We start from the raw sequence: 15,991 nt of genomic DNA, 5'->3' as shown, positions 1-15,991 counted from the left end.
GCCTTTTTTGGACTTGCACGACACGAATCGCATCTTGATTTTTCCACTCTAAACTTATATTCTGGCTCACCCTTACTCTGCTAAGTCAGTTAGCTGCCACTAATCCATCAGCGTTCTATCTTCTAACCACTCTCCTTGCCCTTCTTTATTGATGCCTTTATTTCCTTTTGCTGTCATTCAGTGTGGCTAAGGCGCCAGAAGGGATTATGACTTGCTGAGGTCATACAACCTTACAAGGCTATAAATAATATTTTCATGTAGATCCCCAGGCCATTCTTTGTGGGAAAAAAACAAAAACAGAAAGATCTGAAAACAGGAGGAATTCAGAAATTCAGTTGTATGGTTTGGGGAGGGCGTATTTTTATACAGAGAGCACGGCGAGGGGGATCCTCAAATAAAATGAAGAGATATAGCCAGGAAAAAAAGGGATATATTTTTATCCTTAGGTCTTTTGGCCCCTTATATTTGTCTTCAAATTCTTTCAAGATATTTATTGATTATGGGAGCCCCTTCCTGTGTTTCCCACTATTCTATTGCAAGACAGACTTTCTACTATCTCTGTTCTGTACTCCATTCTTTCCCAGAAGTAGATGGTATTTTTAAAATATGGTTCTACTCAAATTGCCCATATTCTCAAATGCTTAAAATGAATCCCTATTGCCTATGAGATAAAGTCCAAATCCCCTCGTGTTTCAATAATTTTGAACTAGGTGGGGAGAGAGGATGACAAGGAAAAGTAGAAGGAAGAAATGGGAGCAACTTGACAAAAGAATAAGTGTGGGTGATTGGGAGAGGTTGAAGACGACTCAGAGGCGATAAGCTTAGGTGACCAGGTGGATTTAAAACAGGAAAGTCAGAGTTGTTGTTGAACTTGGCTTTAAACATGATGGCCGCAGAGAAATGCCTAGCAGACAGATGAAAATAGGGGGTGAAGCATGCATCAGGGGATCTCAGGATTGGCAAGTGCTTCTGTGCTTCCCAATTCAATGCTGAAAGGAGAATATGATAGCTCCAAGGATCATCAAATCAAAGGGAATCTCTTTGAGATGGAGATATTTGAGTGGGTTTAAGTAGGAGAGAAGGAAAACGAGAGGGGATGGGGTTGATTTTTATTTCTAGTGTATACAGTGCTCTTTTTTCTTTCAAACCTGAAGCATATCTAAAACATAATTCCGATTCAAACTGTAATACTGATAACTATATTCATTATTGCTTCTCTAATACATCACTATAAACTTAGTGCATTAAAACAAGACCAATTTATGATCTTGCAATTCTGAAGGTCAGAAGTCCAAAATCAGTGTCACTGGGCTAAAGCTATGTGCAGGCAGAGTTGCTTCCTTCTGGAAACTCCAGGGGAGAATCCATTCCATTTCTTTGTCCTTTTGGGTTTCTAAAGGCTGCCTGCACTCTTTTGCTTATGACTCTTCCTCCAACTTCAAAGCACATCACTGCAGCCTCTGGTTCCATTGTCCAGTCTCCTTTGTCTGACTTTGACCTTGCTGCCTCCCTCTTATAAAATCCTGGTTCTTACCCACCAGGACAATACGAGGTAATCTACCCATCTCAAGGTCCTTAATTACATCTGCCAAGTCCATTCTGCCATGTAAAGGAACATGTTTTATAAGTTCTGGGGATTAAGACGTGCATACATTAGGAGGGACCATTACTCAGCCTACCACACTGTTTGAGCTATGTATATTGATATCACTGAATGACTTAGTGAATAAATGAAGACTCTTTGTAAATCCAATAATATTTATTACTAAATCCATCATGTACTTGGTCATGCTTTACACAATTTTCAGAGGGTACCTAGGAAACCAGTGTTTATCTACAAACTTGATCCTGCTTAGTCTCACAGTGAATTCTCAGTCATATTGAAATGGCAGCCAGTTCATTGATTTCCATGGAATTAAAACCAGAGGAGTGGCAAACCTATTTCCATCATTCTGATGTAAAGCATTTGACTACAATAAAGACAAACAGCAGAATAATGACATAGATGACTGATGGATCTGAGCCATCGCTGGGCCCTGATTTCTCATACTCACTCCCCTTAGCCTCCTTTGCCCCAGCTAATGGGTTCTTGGCTCGGTTTGGGATGTACACACCAATTCCAGGTGAGGAACTCCGAATATTTAGGTGACAGAGCGGGGATTTGGATGGCTTTGTCATATAGCTTTTTAAGCCCTGACCACAGACGCCCAGAGTACATGCCTCACAATTGGCTGTGTCATGGGACCCATCCAGGGGCACTTCCAGGATTACTGGCATTTCTGAAGACTTCCTCACACCATTTCTGTAGTATTTCTCCAATATATGCTGCACCAGGTTGCTCAGAATCCTCGTGGTACTACCCGAGGAGAACTCCGGCATCTCATATTGGGACCAGGAGCACTTCTGGCACCTTTGGCCAAAGACCCTCACATGCACCTGGCCCTGTGATGTCCAGTGCTTCCAATACATGTGGCAGAGAATCTGCACTTGGGCAGAAGCCCAACTCCGCTGGCAGGAGGAACACCGGAACCTGCAGTCAGAAGGAAGATGCCCATTATGCCTTCAGCTGATTGTTAACCTGAGGGAAAATGGTCCTGGCCCGTCTCTAAGATCCTTTCCAATTGGAAAATAATCATGTGATTTAGATTGTTCCAGTCATTGACAAACAGGAACAAGAAGGATCGTGTTTCAGATAAAGCTTTTCCTGTGACCTACTGAGTATCCACCCATATGTTATGCCCAATTCTACCTCTTTGCTAGTAAAACATCTCTAGATGCCTCCGAGGGAAAATCATGTCTGTCATCTTCCAGAGAAATTTATTCCTAGTTTTGGTCACAGAAAGCTTTGGCAAAGTATCTGTTTTGAGGCGTGAACTATAATTGGTGCTTTACAATGTTATCCCATCTCATCTTTAAAGCATTCCTGTGAAGCAAGCCCTATTAAACTCAATATCAAGATAAGGAAACTGAGTCATGAAAAGGATACACAATCCATTAGAGGGATGTGGCTAATCCCAGGCCATCTGAAATTAATCTTTTTTACCTGCTGTAACACATTGCCTCTGATGAGCAGCATAGCTAATCCCTCACACCTGGAGAAACAGACTGGCCCCTGCATCCCTCATACCTGGGTTGAAGATCCAAGTCCACATTTTACATCAGGAAGACCTTAGATAAAGCCCTTCCCTTCTATAAGCCTCATTGTTTGAATCCATTAAAAAAAATTCAAGGGTTATATTGTCAGCATCAGATGAGATCATATACGTAAAAATACTTCATAAACTACAAAATGCTTTTCAAAAGCTGATTGCTATTTTCCAAAGTACACTGGCAGATTGCTTTTCCAACATGAAAATGACTATCAAATCAATTCATCCCAACAGGAAAAACACCTTCCTTCTGTTTGGAGGAGTGCCAAAACATTGTAAGACATCATGAGTCCCTCAAAAAGCTCTGGCTGGTGTGGAAAGAAACATTTACACAGTTCACTGGATTAGAAAGCAGAGCGAAATGACTGCTCTGTGGGCTCTGACAAGTGACTCGAGAACTGTTCTGGAGAGGTTTAGGGGGTTTTATTTAAACAACAGATTCTGCAGCTAAAAATAAGCATATGTATATGTTATATATTGTATCAGATACAATATATATAGTATCATATCAATATATATGTATCATACAATATATATATTGTATCTGATACAATATATAACATATACAGATGCTTATTTTTAGCTGTAGAATTTATACTGTATCTGATACAATATATAACATATACATATGCTTATTGTATCAATACATATATATAGTATCAGATACAATATATAACATACATTTGCTTATTTTCAGCTGCAGAATGTATACTGTATCTGATACAATATATAACATATACATATGCTTATTTTCAGCTGCAGAATTTATACTGTATCTGATACAATATATAACATATTGTATATACATATATATACACACATATTGTATTAGATACAATACATAACATATACATGTATTATTTATAAATTCATTATTCTGAAATGCATAGTCCATATGTATATATGATCATATATCATTTATGTATACATACACATAGATATTTTATCTTATTCCATTATCTAACAGGAAAGTATAAGAAGGAATACTTACTCTGGCTAGAGAACCAGAGAATATTTTTAGGAGGAGGAGGCACTAGAGTGGGCCTTGAAGGGTGAGTAGGGAGGGGTGAGGGAAGGCCTGCTGAGCACGCAGAACTCCATGAGCAAGGGCATGGAAGTCTGAAAGTGTATGGGATGGATAATAGTCTGCAAGGGGTGGAGAAGACCAGACCTGAAATAGGATGGGACAGGCAGGCAAGCTGAGTAATAGGTCAGGAGAAAGCTAGACTGAAGGTCCTGTGTGTCATTTAAAAAGAAATATTTGGTTGTCCAGGTCAGCAACTCTCACCCTCCTAATGAAGAAGGAAATTAAATAACAGCAATAATAGTAGAAACAAAACCTTATAATTTATAGCTGCTATATAATAAACTTTACTGTGTTGTATGCTGTTTATTTTATTTTACTTTACTTTATTCTATTTTATTTTATTTTATTTGAGATGGAGTCTTGCTATGTCACCCAGGCTGGAGTACAGTGGCAGGATCTCAGCTCACTGCAACCTCCACCTCCCGGGTTTAAGAGATTTTCCTGCCTCAGCCTCCTGAGTAGCAGGAACTATAGGTGTGTGCTACCACACCCAGCTAATTTTTTTGTATTTTTTAATAAAGGCGGGGTTTTGCCATATTGGCTAGACTGGTCTCAAACTCCTGACCTTGTGAGCCACATGCCTCACCCTCTCAAAGTGTTGGGATTACAGGCGTGAGCCACCGCACCCGGCCATGTGCTGTTTAATATAAAACCTAACCCCCAGCTCTGCTTAAAATTAACTAACTCCCTGTAAAACCTACCTTATCTATTCTCCCCACATACTCAGCAAAGTTCCCAGGCATCTCAAGACTCCTGTTTTTCTTGCTGACCAGCTGGAAAGTCACAGGGCAAGATAACACCCAAAGAATGTACAATGCCTTTTGCAAAATGCTATTTTTCAAATGTAATGTACATCACGAGACATGTTACAGTAATGAACTGTTCTTTGTTCTGGCTTCTGTAAACCCATTAGCAGTTACGTCATCCTGGAAGCATAAAAAGTACCCCACTTTCTTTCTCCTGGGCTCAGCCTGGGGATGCAAATCCGCTGAGCCACTGGACATCTTAAAAAAATCCTCCGGTTTCACCCATTGGTTTCTCCAGTCTCCTGAATATTCTGCAACACTAACATTGGCAAGGAAAGTGGTTCCTGCAACCTGGAGGCTTGCTGGGGGTTAAAGGGGGAAGTGGTGAGTAAGGAAGGAGTATTACTTGGTTACTCCATGAACCGGGTTTTAGCTTTAGTTTTTGCAACATCATTCTCTCCTATTATCCCCAGGCCTTCAGTAAAGCAATGTCAGAGTAACTGCTTGATCTTAGCCAATTCTAAGGATATTTTTTTTAAAAAAATGACTCAATCCCAGGCTTGTACTGAACAGGGCCAAGGCTTGGAGAACTGCTGCAGCTGGGGGAAGCCAGTCAGGACTGACGGGGAGACTGCAAATGACTCTAGAGGTAGTCTGGGACAAATGAGGTGGCAAGGAAATAGAGGGGCAGATTGATGGAACTTGGGGCCTTCTTCAGGGTTTTCCAGAAATATTTAGGGAGGGAAACCTAGTAAAAGAAGAAACTTCCTGCAGTGAAACAAAATGGAGGTTTGGAGTCGTCTTATCATTCAGACCCTAAAGAGCACTATGACCACCATACGATGGAGATCCTGCTGATATTTACTCCCTTAACGAGCTCTCAGAGGAATGAATCATGCTGAGCTGAGCCTGAGCCTCTCTTCTCAGAAGGGCTATTGCCTGGGAAACCCACACTCACCAGCCAAATGCTCTCTGCTGGTATTGCTTCCACCCTTGCGCCGGGCAGTCTAACTGAAGGTTCCCATCCAGCTTCAGCGTCCATGTGGCCCAGGGTTTTGCCTCTCGGATTAGTTCTTGAAATGTCTGCTCCCAAGTCCAGATATCTATAGCCATTTTTTTCCCTCCGAAGCTCAGAGAGTAGCTTTCAGGTTTGCTCGATTGCCAGGAAGAGAAAAACAGTTTCAGTTTCGGTATTCAGTTCAGTTTCTGTTTCTCTGTATGAACATGAGCTGTTTTTTTGACCTTCATTCTAGACTGTTTGGGTACACAGAATGAGTCTTTGTTCCAAAGACAGAAGCAGAGCATTGTTAGTTAACAGGCCTTGCTGAAAGAGAGATGTCTGAGTACAGAGCTCTGTTCTAGATTCTGGGGTCACATGTAAATTTGCTTTTATTTCTTTTTTTTCATAATAGGCAAAGCACTATTTTTCATACTGGGATAAAACAGTGTCCTGTAGCTAAGAAACAGTTCCTACCCCCGCAGATGCTCACACCCTGGTGGAGACAGGGAGGTCAGAAGCAGGATAGGGGAGCAGAGCACGTGTTTAATGCTCATCTCATGCACCTGATGAATCCTGGCCAGTCCCCTGAGGGAGGCTTATTCCTGGCATTTTGTGAGTTAGCTGCACAGAGAGCTGGGGGACCTTGTCCAAAGCCCCTCAGTTAATGAGCAGTAGAAGTGAGACTTGAACCCAGGTCTGTGTGACTCCAAAACCTGCCATGTCTCCACCCACCTCGCTCCCTAAAGAGAAGCTGAGAATGGCATTTCAGGTTCCAGGCTGGAACACTGGAGCCAGTGTCAGAGGAACCCTAGGGAGATTTCCTAGATCCTGGGGTAGGAGGCCGGATGCATGAAGGGATTATATAACTCTGCCCTTTACTCTGTTAATATCTGAAAGGGCAATATACAAACAGGTGTGGGAACTGCCTTTCAGTGGTAGGAAACAGAGAATTCCCATTTTGGGGTTAGGGATTGAGACGACCTTTAAAGACATTTTTAAGTCTGTAACTCTGATTCCAGAGAGTAAGCTTTGTCCTCCTGGTGCTTAAATTCCAACAAGGGAGATAGGACAAGCAGTATGTTTAGGTCTTTAGGAGCCCTGCTACAGCCTCTGTGTCTGAGACAGGATCAGCCTAAGGCTTCCTGGGCTTTCTAGGCTTTCACGTGCCCTGTAAGGACTTAAGAAACACCCTCTCTCTTTACCTTCCCTTCCTGGATACGTATGTCTGTACACATGATAAAAGAAACTCTAGGAACTCGGAATCAGATCCATAGGATATTAGAGTTGGGAAAACACTTAGAAATCAACTTACTCCTTTTCCCTTTAATTTTTATACATGAGAAAACTGGGGCCAGGCGTGGTGGCTCATGCCTGTAATCTCAGCACTTTGGGAGGTCAAGGCAGGTGGATCACTTGAGGTCAGAAGCTTGAGACCAGCCTGACCAACATGATGAACCCCCATCTCTACTAAAAAAAAATAGAAAAATTAGCTGGGCATGGTGGCACATGCCTGTAATCCCAGCTAGTTGGGAGGCCAAGGCAGAAGAGTCACTTAAACCTGGGAGCTGAGATTGCACCATTGCCCTTTAGTCTGGGCATCAAGAGCAAAACTCTGTCGAAAGAAAGAAGAACAAAAGAACAGAAGGAAGGGAGGGCAGGAGGGAAAGAGAGAAAAGAAAGAAAAAAAGAAAGGAAAGAAAGAAAGAGGGAAGGAGGGAAGGAAGGGAGGAAGAGAGGGAGGGAGGGAGGAAAGGGGGGAGGAAGAGGGGGAAAGAAATGAAAAGAAAAGAAAACTGGGACCCAGAGGAATAAGGTCTCCTGCCTAAGGTCACATGGCAAATTAGTGCCTGGGTCCAAGCTCTGCTCTCTTGCCCCACCTATGCATAAATCATTTCTGTACTCTTTCTCTTCACTTTCTGCTGGGTTTAGGATCCCAAATCCACTCTATTTATTCTGTATCTTCAGAGTGTACCTTCAGAGTCTCCTGACCTCTGACCCCTCAAATGCTCTGTTTTTTCCAAAATGTAGCTTGATGAGTCCATTGTACTCCCTCACAATTTCCTTCTGCCTCTGCTTCCTGTGTGCCCTTTGACACACCCAGCCTTTCAGGTCAGCCTGGTCCATGGCATGGGGTTCAGGAGAAAGGTTAAGGGTAATGTGTATTGAAGAAACACACTCAAAGTGCATTTTCTCTTCTGTCACTCTATAATAGTCAACACAAAAGACTTCTAATATGTGAGGATTTCCTCACCAATAAGCAAGCAATCACTTAATTCCTCAGAGGACATCAACTAGATGACCTCTTATTCAATTCAGTGCTAATACTATCTCCCTCAAGCTAGCATCAGATCCAAAGGTTGCAGGCCAGTCCCCAAGACTGTTCCCCTACAACTTCAGACTGGGACTTGGGGCCAGTTGAAAGCTCCACGTTGTTTTACCTGTGCTTCTGACCAACTGGTTATAAATTAGGGTTCCCTCCTCAAGTTCAATTAATTGGCTAGAGTGGCTCATGGAACTCAGAAAAACACTTACTTGTATGTGCCAGTTTATTGTAAAGGTGTTAAAGGGGATACATATGAAGAGATTCATAGGGAAAGGCATGGGAAGGGGCACAGAGCTTCCATGCCCACCCTGGGCACACCATCCTCCGGGACCCTCCTTGTGTTCAGCTATCCTGAAGCTCTCTGAACCCTGTCCTTTCGGAGCTTTTATAGAGATTTCATCACATAGGCATGATTGATTAGACTATGACCATTGGTGATCAACTTAGCCTTCAGCCTTAGAGATTACAGGATGGGACTGAAAGTCCCAATGCTCTAATTCTGCCTGGAGTTTTCTGGTGATCAGCTCTCATCCTAAAGCTACCTAGGGGCAGCCAGCCACCTGTCATTTCATTAGCATACAAAAAGATCTCTTCAGAGATTCCAGGGATTTTAAGAGTTGTATGCCAGGAAATGGAGTCAACGACCAAATACCTATTTTACAATTTCACGTGTGCTTTGAGATGTGAGGGTTGGATGAAGTCCACTACGTTCCTCATCACCAAGAAGGAATGGAAAAAAGAGATGGAAAAGAAGAAAATAAAGGTCCTTCTGCAACCCTACAATGCACTTAAGCCACTTGGTGGTTTGTTTGTTGGGCGTTTTCACTAAGGCATTGTAACCCCAGAATAATAGAATTGTGGGACTTGGTCACTGAAGGAGACCTTAGATATCTTGTGACAGCCCCTTCAATTTCACTGAGACCCAGTGAAGAAAAGGACATACCCAAGGAACACATGACTTATCTGCACCCAGCCTCAGATAGTTGTAACCTTCAAGTTTTCAACTGTTGAAGCCTTATCCCAGATTGGTTAAAGAACTGCTGAGAGAACAGCTGGAGAAAAAAAAAAAGATCCCCAAAGGGAAAAAAAAAGCACAGATGAATTCTGAAGAAGTGAAGAAGAAGGGCATAGAAAAATTTAGATTCTTAACAGTTCAAAGCTGGAATGAATCTACAAGATCTTCTAATCATGGGATGGCAAGCAATGTCTCTCCCCTTTTCTTTTCTAAGACAGACATTGCCAATCGACCTTCTCACCTTTCCCTCAGGATCTGGGTATAACTTAAGAATTTCCCTCATCACAGTGTTCTAGGCAGCCACTAGAAACTGACTGGTATATGAAACATTTTTTCCATTTCTGCAATAATTTGACTCTCTTAATTTACAAATTACAGAAATTGAAGTCAAGATAGATTTGGGTTAATCAGGGCTTAAGTTCAGTTTTTGTAATCATAGGCATGTACCCATTTTGGAATATCACATGACCCATCACAAATAGGGCTGGCACAAAACTTAACACATAGAAATATGTTCTTCTTGGGGACATGTTAGGCTTGAGAAGAAAGGAGACTAGACATGAGTGGTAAGAATTTGTGGGTATCAGACTGAAAGAGGAGATGGACATCCTCACTATGGCACTTGACTGGCGATGCCAGCTCTCTCCCCAGGACACTTGTCCAACCTCTGTCTTGGTGCCCAACTGCTGTGTAAAAGGTGAAACGAAGTGAAATGAAGTGTGACATCCAGAGCCAACTGCTGCTCAGGCCTAGGGTCTAAGCCTGCCAAGAACACTATTCAGGAGAGCAAAAATTATATTAAAGGTAACCTCTGAGAAATAGGAAGAAACGTAAAAAAATCAAAAGAACTAAAATAAAAACTTACAAGTTTCCCAAGGGGTCATTTGTTTTACATCATCTATGAAAATCTGCTTGGCCTCAGGCCTCTGGAGGCCCCTTGCTCAGATGTAAGATTTGCCTCAATAGACAATCATTTGGACATTTTTTGGTAGAAAGAATGTCCGTGAGCTTAAAGAAAGCTAAGCCCTCAAGAGGAGAGGTGACCAGCCCAAAGCTGCCCAGCCAGTTGAGACTACTTCAAATAGAGCCTCTGACTCCTATTCTTGACAGCCACTTCCTTTTCTTCAGCACAAATGGTCTTAAAATCAGAGGCAGGACTTCTTGTGCTCTGTTCCAAGGCTGTGGTAAACACAGATAACCTATATGTGCAGAGGTTTTAATCACTCGCCAGGCCAATGTCAGGAAAAAAGCAGGCCAAAGCTGTACTCTGTAAGTGAACTTTTCTCCTGTTCCTGATTCACTTTACCAATCTTTCACTCTTGCCCTCAAATTAACTACTTGCAACAAGTTCTTGTCTCAGCCTCTGCTTTTAAAATAATTCCAACCAAGACAGAGAGTATCTTATTTTCTTTTCCTTCCCATGTGTAAGAAAGTCCGTTTCCAGTCTGACTTGTAAGAAGCTTGTAAGACATCACCCCCATCCTCATAACAAGAGAAAAGCTGAACAAACTGACAATCAACAACTCTTCTGAAGTCCATCAGATAATTGAAGTCACAGGGCAAACTGCTACTCTGAAAACTGGAGAGACAGATGGGCAGAAACAGGGAGTTACTGCTCATCAGAGCCAGAGCCCAGGAACACAGGTCACAGCAGGAACTAGTACTGGTAGGGTAAGAACACTTTAAACTGTAATTGGCAATTGCCGGAAGCCCATGAGAACAAGCTTGACTATTTAAAAAATTGGGGGTGTGAGGAGCTCAGTTTTAGGAGAACCCTCACACCCACATGAGTTTTACCTCCAGAAGCCGCACCAGGTTGTCACTATGAAGATAGAGAAAAATCTTCTTATGCTTTCATCATGTGAGGAGGAAAAAAAACGTATTTGTTTAATACTTAGAACTCTCCGTTCTCCCTAAGAGTCTGCCCTCAAGGGAAATTATTTCACCAGAGTAACACACTGGGGTTTACCAATGTCTAATCAGCCGGAGAGAAGGGAAATGTGGGTAATAGGAACTGCCCCCACTTGTGTCATGTGCGACTTCCTTTCTGAATGGCGATGAGGACACAGCCCTCCATGCTTGCAGGTCAGGAAAAGGGAGCCTGGCATAAACCCAAGGAGGCAGGGCCACCTGTGTGCTGTTTTCTAGGAGAAGAGCCAAGTTTCATACAGTTCAGACTAATTCTTTACTCAGCTAATAATATCTGGGAGGGAAATAAAGAATTCAATCAGCCATCCACATTTCTAAACATATTACAATAATAATTAAACCACCAAGCCATGGAAGGGATTTTAAATGTTTCCTGACTTCCATTTATTACTTGCTGGCTTTGTAATAGCTGACACCTAAATCATAAGTAAAAACTATTCCCAGAGTTAGTCAATGGGAAAAGCAATGAACTTAAAATTAGAAGACAAGGTTATCAATTCCACTTCCAATACTTACTGAGTTACTTAATCTCTGTGAAACTTAATGTCCTTAGCTGTAAAATGGAAATAATAATAATACTCATTCCATTAGATTTAATTTTATATATATATATATGTGTGTGTGTGTGTGTGTGTGTGTGTGGGTGGGTGGGTGTATATATATATATATATATATATCCTAATAGGACACAGAGATGGACCATAATTTTAAAAATTATATGAAGTTATTTCAAAAAAAGAAAGACTATAAAGAGGCACAAAGTAGTAGGAGTTAATGGAATACAACATTTGAATTCAATATTTCATGAGTGAGAAGAGATAAGGGCTCACATATGGACAGGAAAGAGACATTTAGAATAAGAACCTAGAAAGTGTCTGTGTCTGTGTATTTGGCAGAAGAAAAGCAAAAGATACAATGAATAACTAAGATTTAGAGCACTTTATCTCTTAGAATATACCTCTATGCCCATATATATACAGTTCCTACAATAACCCAATGGTTAATGTCCTTTACCAAGAAACATTTCAGAATGGATGCATCCAATGGAGCTCTGCAAAATATAGATATCCAGGTCCACCTCTGGAAATTGATTCCACAAGTATGAGGTGGGACTTGTATTATTTAAAAGCTCCAGTAATGATATTGAAATACTCCCAGATAAAAATCACTGTAAATAAAAAATATGAAGCTCAGGAAGTTTGAGTGACTTGCCCAGATCTCACTTTATGAGCAGCAGAGGCAGGATGTGAAGCAAGGTGCTTTAACTGCCACTTGTGTGTTTTCTTCCATGGTGACACTCTGGAAGGCAGGGTCAGCCTCTGAGTCTATTCATTACAGCTGAGTTGACCTGGAACTGGAAAGCAGCTTGCTGTCTGATAAACAAAATCCAGGAGACAGCCACAGTATAATGTATGAATTTAATTAATGGCAGAGCACATTGAAATCAAAGGAAGAGAGCTACCAGAAACAGAGACAGATCATTCAGGGCTATTGCAATGCAAAGCTAAGGCGAGACCATACTGCCTGCCAACGATAACGCCAATGTGTAGTAACTTGATTTTTTACCTCTGCAGACTCAGTCTGGACATGAGAATGCAGCTGGGGCCTCAGTGAGACCCCTGCAGCCCCTTTGATGGCAGTGAGAATTTTATCCCCGTGCAAAGAGCAGCCAAGAGCCCAAGAAATGAGGAAACAAACAAGCCCACCCAGGGGTGGTTTGATGAGTACATTAAACGACTCCTGATTTTCACCTCAATGCAGATGTTTTGCAAAGATGCAGACTCATTGCCCTCAGGGCAGTTCACAGGATTCACACGGGAGTAGTTTCAGAATTTGACCTAGAGTCTTCCACTGAAGTTATTGATTTCTCCTGAGTTCCTTCTGATGGGTCATTTTCACAGCCTGTTTGTGTACCTCCCTGTGGGGCACTCTTTGGTTCTCAGCCACAGGATCATGGATTAGGTTATTCATTGTTGTTGAGGCAAGGAGGTCGATTCCCTCTTTCTCTGCCAGCCCTTGAGACCGAGATTTTTTTTTTTTTTCATTTTCATGTTTAAAAATCCAGATTCTTCATAACACTGTTTCATGAGGAGGGGCTAGACTGGCCCTGTGAGCATCAGTTTTTGGGTATCAGTCACATATGTCAAGAATGTAGAGAGGGATCAGTGTCAGTACAGCCCTACTGCTCCAGAACAAAACCCACTGTGCACTGGACAGGCTCTGAAGACAGCGAGGCTGGGAGATCACAGATGACGAATGTTGCTCAGGGCAGCAGCCACTATGCACGCTTTTCTCTCCTTGTGCTTCCCTTACAGCTCCAGGATTTATAATGCTCTGTCTTATCCAATTTTGGTCACAGCCTGATGGATGTCATAAGGCTGTAAATACTCTGAGGTTTTATTTTTCCGTATGTGTTTTCTCCCACTTTGTATTTGCTGTAATCCATATCATCCAATAATGGATTAATGTTTGGATCCACTTTTGTTCTTGCTAAGCTCCTGAGATTTAGAAAATGAATATTCATAGTATAAATACGTGAAACCGAGCTGAAAAATTTTTCTGGCACAAATATACAGGGAGAACAAAATGCAGTATTGTCCCAGGGAATCTGATAAATGTAAAGAGAACCAGATTAGAGATAAGAGGACCTGGATTTGATTCCAGGATGTGCCGCTAATCACCTCCCTTTCTGCATAATAAAGCACTGGACTAGGTAGCCTCCAAGTTTGGTTCCAGTTCTGTCATTGTATGGATGGATCAGGGCTCTGGTTCTCCATTAGGAAAAGCAAAGTCTTCCTATATCTCAAGTTGGTGCTGTTGACAGCACCAGGCTGTCCCAAGTGTGTAGTGGAGTAATGAACTTGAGCACAGTCCTGCTGAAGGTCAAAGGCCTGCCTCGTGGTAGAGCTTACTTTCCCTTAGAGAAAGCAGAGACTTCAGGTGAAGCTGGAAGAGGGAAGGGTGGTAGGGTAGATGGGACCTCTCACCTTGAGGAAGGGAAGTTGCACTAGGAGAAAGGTGTTCCATGTGCAAGAGGAAGAGATTTTATCTCCAATGGCTCCAAGGGGCTGAACTACATGCAGGAGACAGGAGCCTCAAGGAGAGCTGCTATTTCAGTGCAAATGCACACAACCGTCATTCCCAACTGTGGGAAACTGTGGGTTACCCCACTCACTGCTCTCTCCAGCTCCCTCTCCCTAGTGGCAGCCCAGGAATTTTGATATAGCATAAAGAAGGCCAGGTTAAGGATTAAACACTTGGATTCAAATCCACGCTCTGCAAGAAGGGCATTGCAGTGACTGGGTGGAGTGACCACATGCTGAAAATACTGAATAGTTCAGCACCAAATGTCAGCTGGAGAAGATGACTCTAAGGCCTCTTCCAGTCTTCGATTTATGAAAATCTTTGGGTGTCTCTCCCTCTTTCCCTGAAATTGAAAATGAAATATAGATGAAACTGGCATGGCCCTGCTTGGTCTGGTGCCAGTCAAACTCTTGGTATAAGTAGGTTAAGTGGGCATTTGTTTACAAAAAGATGATAAAATCTAGGCCACTACTTTTCCAAAGCTTCTTCTAACCCTTATGTCAATGAGCACACAATAATCTATATTCATTTGTAGCCCTCTGTAATTTCTTTAAGTGCAAGTATTAGACAGATTTGAAATATAACAAGTACTATTGAGTCTAGCATTATGGATAAAATCCAATTGAGAATTGAAACAAAACAAGACATTACTTAGAATCTGCACTTAACCAAACAGGCATGACATACATTTATTCTGCCAAGACAAGTCAGCTTTGATGAAGAAAACCCATCATACCATCCTGACCCCATTCATTTTCAATATCCTTCACTTCCATTTGTGTAAGCCAGCCAGCTTCATGGCCACATACCTGTCCAGCCACATCCTGCTCTCCAATTCAGCTACTTCCACCAAGCCCGGTGTTAGACCTCAAAGTCCCTAACCTCTCCAACCATCAGCACTCTGGCGCCTTTGCCTCCTTCTTTCTCTAGTTTAAAAAATGCTGTTCAACACTAGGAATTGTCCTATATGACTGTAAAAACCTCAACCTAGAATTAATCTACTCCCCACTTTATTCAAGTCTGCTGAGTGCTGCTAGGAAAACACAGACACACACACACACACACACACACACACACTGATGGTATTGTACACTTATGTTCCCCTAGAGCCTTCCATATGGTCCATAAATCTCTCTGCCTTCTTTTCTCCCACTTTACTACAGCTATTTCAGACTGTGTCCACTATCCACAAAAGTTCAACTCTGCTGTTTCACTGGATTACTCTCAGGAAATGACCTTACCTCCTTCACAGAAAAAGCTAAAATCGTCAAATGAGAACCTCCTAAAATCTTCAAATGCCACCAAACCTATAAACTTTCTGTGTTCTGTACCCATGTTTTTATCCATTGCTCCTATTTTGATAGCATAAACATCTTCACTCTCTGTTGAACAATGACTTCAGTACTTCCCCCAAATCTTGACAATTTGGATTCCCCTACTCTCTATATCTAATTTTTTGTTGTTGGCCCCGTCCACTCAATGCTTAAGCATGTTAAACTAAATCTTTCTTGTCTCGAATGCCCCCAACCTTGACCCCGAATCCCCTTCCTGCTACCATTGATCTCCCTGTCCTAATTATTACTTCTCAAGTGAGCTGCTGACATTCACCACTCTGCTTCCTTCCCTTCCAGCTACTTCTCAGCACACCCCATCTGACT

The 15,991-nt window shown here is 42.0% G+C and overlaps 1 protein-coding gene and 1 long non-coding RNA gene across 2 annotated transcripts in view; both read right to left on the bottom strand.

Moving 5' to 3' along the window:
* Positions 1-15,991, bottom strand: part of LOC141585412 (uncharacterized) — a 149,046-nt gene that overhangs the window by 67,202 nt on the left and 65,853 nt on the right. The gene's annotated exons all lie outside the window — the stretch shown is intronic.
* RTP4 (receptor transporter protein 4) lies at positions 1,741-11,880 on the bottom strand. The gene is made up of 2 exons (XM_003927001.4): positions 5,941-11,880; positions 1,741-2,530 (listed from the first exon to the last, which is right to left on the bottom strand). Exons 1-2 carry the CDS (start codon positions 6,093-6,095, stop codon positions 1,948-1,950), a joined length of 738 nt encoding a protein of 245 aa, XP_003927050.1. The 5' UTR covers positions 6,096-11,880; the 3' UTR covers positions 1,741-1,947.

The sequence above is a fragment of the Saimiri boliviensis genome, chromosome 8 (assembly GCF_048565385.1).
Source record: "Saimiri boliviensis isolate mSaiBol1 chromosome 8, mSaiBol1.pri, whole genome shotgun sequence".
NCBI classification, from domain to species: Eukaryota; Metazoa; Chordata; class Mammalia; order Primates; family Cebidae; genus Saimiri; species Saimiri boliviensis.
This window is presented reverse-complemented; position numbering and strand designations above follow the sequence as displayed.